This window comes from Cydia pomonella, chromosome 5 (assembly GCF_033807575.1).
Source record: "Cydia pomonella isolate Wapato2018A chromosome 5, ilCydPomo1, whole genome shotgun sequence".
Taxonomy (NCBI): Eukaryota; Metazoa; Arthropoda; class Insecta; order Lepidoptera; family Tortricidae; genus Cydia; species Cydia pomonella.
The window spans coordinates 10,386,923-10,398,759 of NC_084707.1; the positions used below are offsets into that span (position 1 = coordinate 10,386,923).

Genomic DNA, 11,837 nt, shown 5'->3' on the forward strand with positions numbered 1-11,837 from the left:
AGGTAGTATACTGCGAAAGTATAGATGTATGGTTTTGCTTTGTACTTCGTTTTTAGCATTAGAAAAAAGGGTAAACAATCAAATCTTGACGTGACTTGTTATTGAAAAACGCTTTTTAGAAATAAGTAACTTTTACTTATGACAGTAAAGTAATGTTTTATTTTTCAATCGTATATGATTTATAATTGTTACACATTAATTAATTTTTCAAACGCGTTATTCAATAAAAATACATGTCAAATATCGCTCACATTCTTTGTAATGCTAATAATACGAACTCTAGCATGTAAGTATCAAAAGTTAAAAAACTCGATCGAATCTTTAATGCTACTAGACTTGAGACTTTTGTCAGTGAAGGCTAATAACACCAGCATAGTGTAGTTTCTTAACAATTTTCAGTATTAAACGTAATAAAATCTAATTAAAGTACATAAATCCAATTCCGGAATTTTCGATATTCAGTGGTCTCAATTCCGGAATTGTAATATCGGAAAATTGGTCCGAGATTCCGGAATTTCGAAATTCCGGAATCTCGGATTGCAAGCCCTAAGTCGGTGTATCGTTGTCAACAGTTAAGCATGTTCGTCAGCAGTTTCTACGAACTGGTTCGAACCTACGCAGACCAACAACAGGCAGACCCAGATGTACGACGACACGGAAGGATCGATATCTAGTCAACACTATGCTGCGAAATCGATTTCTTACGGGAACAGCATTGACGCAGCATTGACTTTTTAAGGATTGGTGGAAGCAACCCTAGTGCCTGAACTGTAAGACGGCGACTTCGAGAAGGTAATTTGAATCCATTTAGACCCGCAAATAGTCCTAAACTGGAAAGGCACCATCGTAAAGCAAGACAAATTTATGCACGCGAACACTTGAATTGGACGATTGAAGATTGGTCAATTGTCATCTTTTCGGACTAATCAAAATGAATGCTGTATGAACATGACGGAAGGGCAAAGGTGTACAGAAGACCAGGAGAAAGATTTATGCAAGCCTGTTGAAGAAAAGATGGCATACGGTGGTGGTTCAGTACTCGTGTGGGCTGCAATTTCTGCGGGAAGCCGAACAGAGCTAGTAATGATCGAAAATGGTACTCTAAATGGCGAAAGATACGTGGAAGAAATCCTAAATGAGCACGTCGGTCCATTATGCACGATAATGCCCGTCCCCATACTGCTCGAGTAGTGCCTAGTCCCGACCCCAACCCATCGAGCATGCCTGGGACGAGCTTGGTCGACGTGTAAGGTAACGAAATCCTCCTTCAGTTACGCTTCGTGAGTTGAAAGATGCATTGGTAGAGAAATGGGAGAACATTCCCCAACAGTCTCAGAATCTTGGTGTAGGTACAGCATGCCGAATCGCATTGCAGCTATACGAGCAGCACTTGGGGGTAATACCAAGTACTAAAATGTGTAAAAAGTACATGTAAACGAAATATAAACAGTTCAATATTTTCAATTTTGGGTTTGGAAGCAAATGGACGCCATTTTTACTTTATCGTTTTAAACAAAATAAATAAATTATCAGTAATAAATGTAATGTATTTTATTTTAGTATAATAGATTTGTTCGTTTTAGATATATTCAAGTAAATGTTAGTGACCCGGAACGTAAAGTACCGACAGATATCTTATAGGTACCTGAGCACCAAATTCGCCAACGATACCAAAATATATATTATAGCTTCCTGTGTCGACTCTATCAAATGGTACTTAAAATACATCGTTAGGTGCCTTGCTATAAGATTTTTTTTGGTATATTATCGCTCCGTCTGTGACGGGCTTTATGTTGCGCGTTACTTTGAGACTGCCTGTGACTGAACTGAGGGATAAATTTAAATACAAAACCGTTAATGGAATCGCATCGAATGCATTATTCTGATTTATGAGCAGCCGGGATGTCCGGATCGAAGATAACACATTTAAGCGAAATCTTATTTATACGGCCGACAGATGTGTATGCAGGACGACTATTGTTAATATTAGTTGTAAGACAATATAAAGTTTACCCATAACATCATGATGACATCAATGTGTCCACTAAATAAGGTAAGTACGTACTTATTGGTACCATGTGACATATTTATACGTCAAAAAGTGTGAACTTACGGGAGAAGTACGGATAAAATGACAGGATGTTTTATTTATAGGAACAATATTAAAGGACATATTCAGAGAAATATACAGGAATGAAAAAAAAAACTACTTTGTCCACATAGTATGAGTAAAATTACATCGTAAGCATGAACATAATGGCATACTAAAATTCAAAGGAAATTGTTTACAACAGTAGCACATGATGCATGAACCCGCCGTGGTCTACCCCTTCCAGTTCCGTCTTCTACTTCTCCCTTATACACTGTCTTTATTATCCTTCTTTCACTCATTCTTTCCACGTGTCGAAACCATTTCAACATATACCTTTTTAAATTATTTTCACTACATCTTCGTTCAGTCCACACGTTTCCTTTGTCATGTGATTCAATTCCTAATTCTATCTTGTAATCTCACGTTATGGGCCCCATTCACACGATTTCCAGCATTTACTCTCTTTTCAATGTCTGTATCATGCTTACCGTCCCCAGTGAACAAGGTACACAGATACGCAAACTCTTTCACTTTTTCCACTCTTTTTTACCAATCAAAATTTCACAGTTTGTCATATTTTCTCCCTTTCCAAATAGCATTACTTTCGTGTTGCTTACATTTATTTTCATTCCTTTCGTTTCAAAAGACTCGTGCATTTTAGTTATCACCTCCTGCAACTCTTCACCTGATGACGCTAGCAATACCAGGTCATCTAAAGAAGACATTTGACGAGTAACCGACTCATGCTCAGCCACATTCATCATTTCTCAAAGGATGCAATGCAAACTACTGTCCATGAGTAGATTAAACAGCCACGGTGCCGCTCAACTATCCGTGTACTCTCGCACAACCACTGGAATAGAGCGGTTCGAAATACAATGGAATGAATGGCTTTTATTTAGGCAACTGAGTGACTACAAATAATATTAAATTTTAATCGGAAAATAATTAGCTACAAATTTTTATTTCTCTTACGTGTTTGGATGGTTAGATTTATAATACTATTAATTCACGCAACGTTGCATTTATACTAAAAGTTTTTATCTAGAAATATTGAATACGTCTAATTTTTGAGTTTCGACTCGTTTTTATAAATGTGGGCACCTCAGTAGGATGATAAAATCTAGTCAATTACGCGGATTTCTGCAAAATATCTTTGTTTTTTCAATATGTGCAATTAGTTTTTGGATAAAACAATAAAAAAACGATTTCTCATTAATTTTCTTAATTCTTAAAAATATTCGAATTTTATTCGAACATTCGAATATCTCGTCAGAAAACATCGAATATTCGAATCCCTGAAAGTGTCGAATATTTGCAATCCCTAATCATAACCAGCTTTCACCGGGCCTAGAACGGGAATAAAATTCATTGAAATTATTATAGGAACGGTTGTCGATATCCTCTGTATGGCATAGACTATGTCGTTTTGTCCAGGGCATATGTATGTCAATTTGCCCAATTGTAAACAAGACGCATAAAGAATTAGATTTAATTAAAATAACTGCCGATTGTAGTAAAATTAAGACAAATCCGTAGGTAATATCAAAGGTAATTAAGTTTTAGCCAAAAAAATTACAAATTTCTAAACATAATTATCATAAAAACTAAAGAAACTAATGTATAAAATATACTTATATGGGCACAAAAACGTTTACACTCATTACTTCGATGCGACTGAGCCAATGGTGCAGGACATCTCGCAGAAGTGTAAAAATGGCAGCTGTGAGGTGTTGCTGTGTCGATAAATACGGTACAGCCCGCCAACTTCGAAATAAGCCCACTGTTTCATTTTATCCGTATTTACCCTGGGTCAAAAATATTTCTAGTAATTAAGGCCCTCAAGTGCCAGAGGTCAATTAAATTTGCCTGCCAAAAAACGACCTTCAGTCTTGTCAAACGGTCTTGAATTCAGGTCTGAAATTGCAGCGATGATAGACTAATATACTCGTACTTCCAAGTGCCGAAGATTCATGTGGCTATTCAGGTAGGTAGGTATTTCTTGTTATCAAACGTTAATTGATATGATTTGTCAGCTGTCAACAGATGCGACCTTCAAACCTTCAAGAAAAGAGCGTACTCCGCTAATCCACGTATCTTAAAGGCCGGCAACGCACTTACAACCCCTCTGGTGTTGCAGGTGTCCATGGGCGACGGTAATCGCTTACCATCAGGTGATCCGTCTGCTCCTGCATCATAAAAAAGGGCCATTTCTTCAGCCAGAATTTACTAATAATTACTATCTGAATAGACGTCGAGGGTTGAGATCGAACTAGCGTCTTCGTTCGACATTCGCGACAGACGCCATAACCAACAGATCACCCGGATCATGGCGGTACCGGTATAAATTTCTCGACCATATGCAATAGCAAACTTTAGCTAGGCGCTTTGTCCCTGCTTCTAAGGGTGAGCAGTACGTAAGTGATTGATTACGATATAGCGAAAGAAATAGTGATGCGATCTATAAAACTAGGACACATAAAATTAATTTATTAAATACATACCTACCTAAATGTGTTTGTTTTTGTTTTAGTATAAACAATAAAATTGAGAGGTGAATTTTCCTAAATTTCACCATTCCAGTAGGTATTCCTTTGAAAAGAGCTATAAAACTACATATCTTATAAATATATTAACAACTTTCGAGAAAGATGCCCTGAAGAAAGGGACAGAGCTTAATACCTGACATTATTTAAGGACATAGAAATACATATTACCGTTTCAGACGCACGCAAACTAAATAAGTTGTACCATACGATACGTAGATTAGATAGGCGTTATGTAAGGTACGGTATTACGTTACTGTGTCGAACGTTTAAAGGGCCATATGTACTGTAAAACGTTGTACGATACATGTGCGAATAGGTAATTCGCAACTCGTGTCGATTTAAAACACTCCCTTCGGTCATGTTTTAATTTATCGCCACTCGTAGCGAATTTCCTAGTTTTCGCACTTGTATCGTAATGTACTATTGCATATGTTTCGCTAAGTGTATGCAAAATACTTTACAGTACATATGGTGCTACTTTACCGCACTAGTGCGAAAATTAGCATATTACGTTACCGTGTCGAACATTTAAAGGGCCATATGTAGGTACTGTAAAACGTTGTACGATACATGTGCGAATAGGTAATTCGCAACTCGGGTCGATTTAAAACACTTCCTTCGGTCGTGTTTTAATTTACCGCCACTCGTTTCGAATTTCCTATTTTTCGCACTTGTATCGTAATGTACTATTAGTCAATATGGTACTACTTTCCCGCACTAGTGCGAGGATAAGCAGTTTCCGTGCCTGTGTCAAAAATTTACAGGGCCATATGTACTGTAAAAGGTTGTATAATACACGTGCGAATTTAGGAAATTCCGCATTGTATCGTAAATAACTATTAAGTAGTAGTTGACGTTACCTACTATTTTACTTTGTTAATCATATTTATTTTAATCACATATTAACCTGTGTAATAATGTGTATTTAGACTTTGGACGATAAAAGAATCCCCTGATTTTAGTAAGAATGCAGTTAGTATAAGAAAATTTGCTCAAAAATCGTGGATCACACCGAATAGTTTGCTTTTCTTTTTAAATCATTGATTTTGTTTTCTCTCTCTGCACCTGTAAACTTCGGAGATGAAGGGCGTGGGGGTGGTATTTTCTTCACATTTTCCTTCATTAATCTTTTTTTTTTTCACTATAAAAAAGAATCAAAATATGTTTTGGAATGTACAATTTAAGCTCTTTCAAATGATACCCAACTTGACCTAGTCACTAGATTTTGAAATGTGTCCGGGTTAGCGTTGATCTTAACTATTCCAAATTTCAAATCGATAGCTTAAGAGGTTCTCATTTAGAGATGTGACAGACAGACGGACGGAAAGGGTCGCACCATATAGTACGGTCGCCAAGCCGCTCAGAGGCCAGATTTAATTGACTCAGCTCGGCCTTACCCACAACCGGTATCAATGTGTTCGGACAGTTCTCCTGATCACCGTACATGCGGTAGTAAAGCGGAAAAATGGTGGAGGGGATAGTAATGACGTCACAAAGATGGCGGCCGGACCTATTCTTTTTGGCGGTGTATCTCGAAAACCACTTAACCGATTTTAATCATCGAGGTGTCAAATAATAGCATATATTATGGAGATTATTTCCTTTTCTACAAACATTTACGTGAAACCTATAGGAAAAAAAATAATCACAAAAAACAGTTTTTTTTTTTAATTATTATTTTTTATTTTGTAAAAATCTCCGTAAATATTAGCATTTCGCAAATTTTGTTTAATATAAAACATATTGCTTCATTATCAAGGAATATAATGAGCCTTAAAACATACAGATCGAGTAATAAACAATGAAGCTACACTCATTTATTTGCGCATGGGTAACGATAACTGGCTTTTACCGGTCGAAACTGTGGTGACTGTTACGATACGTATTGAATGGAATTTATAGAGTATCGGTTTTAATTACTGAAATTATAATTAAAATTATAAAAACCAGACACAATAATGTTACCTTACTTCGACGTTTAGTCTCTTTTTTCGTCTTAATCATAGGTAGGTACATATTTCTTTTTACTTAAAAATTTTATACAGGGTGAACTTTTAACCACCAGTCATACTCTGCGCAGCGACTTTATAGGTCATACTTAACAACTTTTACTATGGGACCAATTCCGAAATCGCGAAAAAAATTTTGACTGTCCCATATAAAGGTGCGACCAACTTTACCAGATCAACACTTTTCCAAACTGAGCTACAGCTGTCCGATGAAGTTAAGTACTTAGGACTAACTCTCGACAATAAACTCAATTGGAACAACCACATCAACAAACGGATAGACAAGGCGGGAGTTGTCTTCTGGCAGTGCAGAAGGATGATTGGTAAGAGGTGGGGACTCAACCCGAAAATTACCCTCTGGCTCTATAAGACGATAATCCGCCCCTTACTCTGTTACGGTGCTCTGGTTTGGTGGCCAAGAACAAACCTAGGCAACGTACGAGACAAACTACAAAGACTTCAAAGGCTCGCATGCGCGGCCACCACTGGCTGCACGAGGTCTACCCCGACTGCAGCCATGGAGGTCATGCTAAACCTTCCACCGCTGCACCTACACATACAGCAAGAGGCCAGTCTCTCAGTGGTAAGGTTGCGAACCCTCAAGATATGGTCTAACATCACAATGAGGTCTTCACACAAAATGCCTGGAAAAGGTGTATGACGAATTTCCAGTGCTTAGGTCAGGCACGGACCGGATTCACAAACAAGCTATCTTCGATAAAAGGTACAAATTACAGTTATATGAGGACGACAATCATGAAGGACTCAATCCCCGGGAGCTGAGAATCTTCACTGATGGGTCCAAAACAGACAGCGGATCGGGCTCTGGAACCTTCTCAGAAGACCTGAACATGTCGATCACCACTCCGCTAGGAGCCCATAACTCGGTATTCCAAGCTGAGTGCATGGGCATCATAAACGCGGCGGCTGCCATCACTGCAAGGAAGGTAGTAGGATCCTCCATCCGCATACTCTCTGACAGTAGAGCAGTCTTAATGGCTCTAAATAGCCATATAGTTACATCCAAACTTATACACGAATGCCACGAACGACTAATGGAGGTATGTCATAATAACAAGATCACCCTACAATGGATCAAGGGACACAGTGGATCCCGAGGTAACGATGCTGCGGACGAGCTTGCCAGGCAAGGATCGAATGCGGGGGCGATTGGTCCGGAACCGATTCTTCCGATACCATTTAACAAGGTACCAGTGGCGGATCGTTCAAAGAACTCGATTCCCACCGGCTTGTCTAATTTCAGCCCGTTGAGTACTTTCACGATCGGTTTATGGAGAAAAGGAAAGCAAAATTAGCTCCGGGTTCCCTACGAATATTTGTGACGCGCCGCCAATGCAAGGTACACTCAATGCTGCTGGCACGTACAGGGAAACTACACACAGAACACTGGCTGAACCAGACTGGATGCAGACAGGCAAAAGAAGCCATGCTTGGCATCAACGGAAAACTCACAAGGGCGCTCCTGCAACTAGGGAAGGTCCGACTGAGTATGGTAACCAGTGTCATAACAGGTCATGGACTATTTAACAAACATCTTTTCACAACAGGTGTCACAGACAGTCCCCTGTGCCGAGGTTGCATAGAGACAGAAGAAACAGCCTCTCACGTGGTGCTGGAATGCAGCGGAGTGACTCCATACAGGGCTAAACATCTCGGATCTCCGAGAGACCTCCCCGAGGTCCTACTCAACATCAAAGGTTTGATAGGATTCCTCGAGGAGCTGGGCTGGCAGGACTAGCCCACCCCCAACATATCACGCAAAATAGGCGCAAGTCGTCGAGTTGCGGAAAAAAACGCCCGAATACAATACAATACAATACAATACAATACAAGGTGCGACCAGACCGCAGCTTAAAAAACGGTCACGATACGGAATCGCAGTGACGCGTCGTATGCGTACCGTTTTTGACGCATGCTCCCCACACCGCTGTTTAAAAAACGGTGACGGTACGGAATCGCAGTGACGTGCTTCACGCGAATCTTTTTTGTTCGCAAAACAGTTGCGTCTTTTACGTCACCGGTACGGTGTCTGCCATAAGATCTCCGTGTAATATTTTTTGCGATTTTTACGCAGTTCAATTTACGGTGCGTCAGCTTATTTTAAGCAGCGGTGTGGCGAGCATGCGTCATGGACCCGGGTACGTCCTTAAACTACGTCCAAAAGAGAGGTATGGGCATTGTGAATGTCATCTCGCTTTGTGTGGTAGGGCACAGCCAGTGGGTGTCATTCCAGATCCAAATTTTCTTGCGTGATTCGGCATTAGTCCCATAATAAAAGTTGTTCAGTATGACCTGTAAAGTCACTGCGCAGAGTATGGCTGGTAGGGATTGCAAACCGGATTGATTTTCAATCCGGCCGGATCCGGCCGGATTTTGGCCATAACCCGGCCGGATCCGGCCGGACCGGATCCGGTTTGGTATAGGGATATCAAAATTAATTAAATGACATATTTTTCTAGTTTTTTGCGTAATACGTATTCCTAAATCTATAATTTGAAGTTAATAAATAACTTCTTAACAATAAAATAACTCTTAGTAGTAAAAAGTGTGACCTTGTCAATATCACTTAAAAACCCAAATATGAAATCGGTCATTTATTATATATAACCATTCACAAGTGCCCAATTTTTCGTTTACAATTATAAATTTGATTAGTTTCCAATGCCCGTAATGGGATGTGGGGTGGGGTGGGAATTGGAACTCCTTGAAATGACAAGTTTTCGTGACTGTTCCTTGATTGAATTCTTTGTAACGTTGACATTCATTCTAGTAAGAAAATAAGAGATTTTACTATTAACCAAAATAATATTAAATTTTCCCTAATTTTTTGCCCAAGAAAGTAGTAGTCTGTATGATTTAAAAAAATTACCTTTTTTTTATTTACAGAAAAGTATATTGGTCAAATTATAGGGAATGGAACATGACACGACGATCTCATGCGAAAAATAATAGAGTATAGGATTGAAATCCATCAAGGAAAGGGACTCCTTAAGAAAAGTTACTTGGATCAAATAAAGAATTGGCTAGACGTAGAGTAGCATGTACCATTAAGGAAATTGCATAAGATTGGATGAAATTGTAAATACAAAAGATTCTCTCTCAAATTTGAATAGAAAATAAACAATATTTTATCATTATATATATAAAATCGAAGTAAACTAAAGATTATCAATGTTATCATTTCATTTCATACATTCATTTTAAGTACAAACTTACAATCTTATATTCATTCACACATGTAACACATATTGATTAGCCCAGCTCTAGTCGGTTGAGTACCGCCGACTTAATCCTGCTCATTTGTTTACTTTTAATCTCCTATCACAACATTATGACACTCTTTTCTTCTCTTTAGCATAAATTGGAAATGCCTTCCATGGCATCTCCATCGTTTAATTTTTCCTTCTATTACAGTATTTATGTAATCGTCGTATCGTGCCACCAACATGAAAGGCAACTTCTGTTCCCAGTCATCGTCATAATAAATATATTTTTATTTAACTAAATTTAAACTTTTTCATTCGTTTTATGCTCTGTTCAAGTTCATACCTCTCATCCGTCGCCTTTTCCTCATCTAAACCGCACAGTGCGTGCTGTATTTAGGCGTTTTTTTCATTTGACCGGATCCGGTCCGGATCCGGTGATTTTTACCGGATCCGGTAGCTCCTGGAAAGTGCCGGATCCGGCCGGATTACCGGATCCGCCGGACCGGATTGCAATCCCTAATGGCTGGTGGTTAAAATTTCATCTTATACCTATATTCGACACAAGTAGTAAGTACTTACAGGCCAACTATGATACACATTTTGCCTGTATAGTGATACATAGTGAATAAATTAATACCTGATTTAAAAAATAAAACAAAAATAACAAATAGCATGTTATTTAATTCAGTAATCACTAATCAGTCTTAAACAATGAACATCATACTTTTAGATTAGACAGCAAAATGTATATTTATACTGTGTTTCGACTTGAAAGATTTTACTGCTTTAAAACATAAGACAAACCTACCAACCAAATGTATAAAAAAAAATGTTTTTGGTGATTATTATTTTCCTATAGGTTTCACGTAAATGTTTGTAAAAAGGAAATAATCTCCATAATATAAGCTATTAGTTGACACCTCGATGAATACAATCGTTTAAGTGGTTTTCGAGATACACCGCCAAAAAGAATAGGTCCGGACGCCATCTTTGTGACGTCATTACTATCCCCTCCCACCATTTTTCCGCTTTACTACCGCATGTACGGTGATCAGGAGAAACGCCCGAACACATTGATACCGGTTGTGGGTAAGGCCGAGCTGAGTCAATTAAATCTGGCCTCGGAGCGGCTTGGTTAAAAGTTCACCCTGTATAAAATTTTTAAGTAAAAAGAAATATGTACCTACCTATGATTAAGACGAAAAAAGAGACTAAACGTCGAAGTAAGGTAACATTATTGTGTCTGGTTTTTATAATTTTAATTATAATTTCAGTAATTAAAACCGATACTCTATAAATTCCATTCAATACGTATCGTAACAGTCACCACAGTTTCGACCGGTAAAAGCCAGTTATCGTTACCCATGCGCAAATAAATGAGTGTAGCTTCATTGTTTATTACTCGATCTGTATGTTTTAAGGCTCATTATATTCCTTGATAATGAAGCAATATGTTTTATATTAAACAAAATTTGCGAAATGCTAATATTTACGGAGATTTTTACAAAATAAAAAATAATAATTTAAAAAAAAAAACTGTTTTTTGTGATTATTTTTTTTCCTATAGGTTTCACGTAAATGTTTGTAGAATAGGAAATAATCTCCATAATATAAGCTATTATTTGACACCTCGATGATTAAAATCGGTTAAGTGGTTTTCGAGATACACCGCCAAAAAGAATAGGTCCGGCCGCCATCTTTGTGACGTCATTACTATCCCCTCCACCATTTTTCCGCTTTACTACCGCATGTACGGTGATCAGGAGAACTGTCCGAACACATTGATACCGGTTGTGGGTAAGGCCGAGCCGAGTCAATTAAATCGTGTTTCTAGAGGGCTTTTGAGATTTGGCGACCGTACTAATAAGGGTTTTTTTTGTACCTTTTTGGTACGGAACCCTAAAAACGGCAAAGCATCATTTTTCAAGCTTTGATCATAATCAATTATTATAACGAAGTG

At 38.3% G+C, this 11,837-nt stretch overlaps 1 protein-coding gene across 1 annotated transcript; it reads left to right on the plus strand.

The window, feature by feature from the left end:
- Nucleotides 1-6,355: 6,355 nt before the first annotated feature.
- LOC133518290 (uncharacterized) lies at nt 6,356-8,458 on the plus strand. Its single transcript, XM_061851961.1, has 2 exons — nt 6,356-7,858; nt 8,011-8,458. The coding sequence occupies exons 1-2, from the start codon at nt 7,502-7,504 to the stop codon at nt 8,407-8,409; spliced, it is 756 nt and encodes a 251-aa protein (XP_061707945.1). The 5' UTR covers nt 6,356-7,501; the 3' UTR covers nt 8,410-8,458.
- Nucleotides 8,459-11,837: the final 3,379 nt, after the last annotated feature.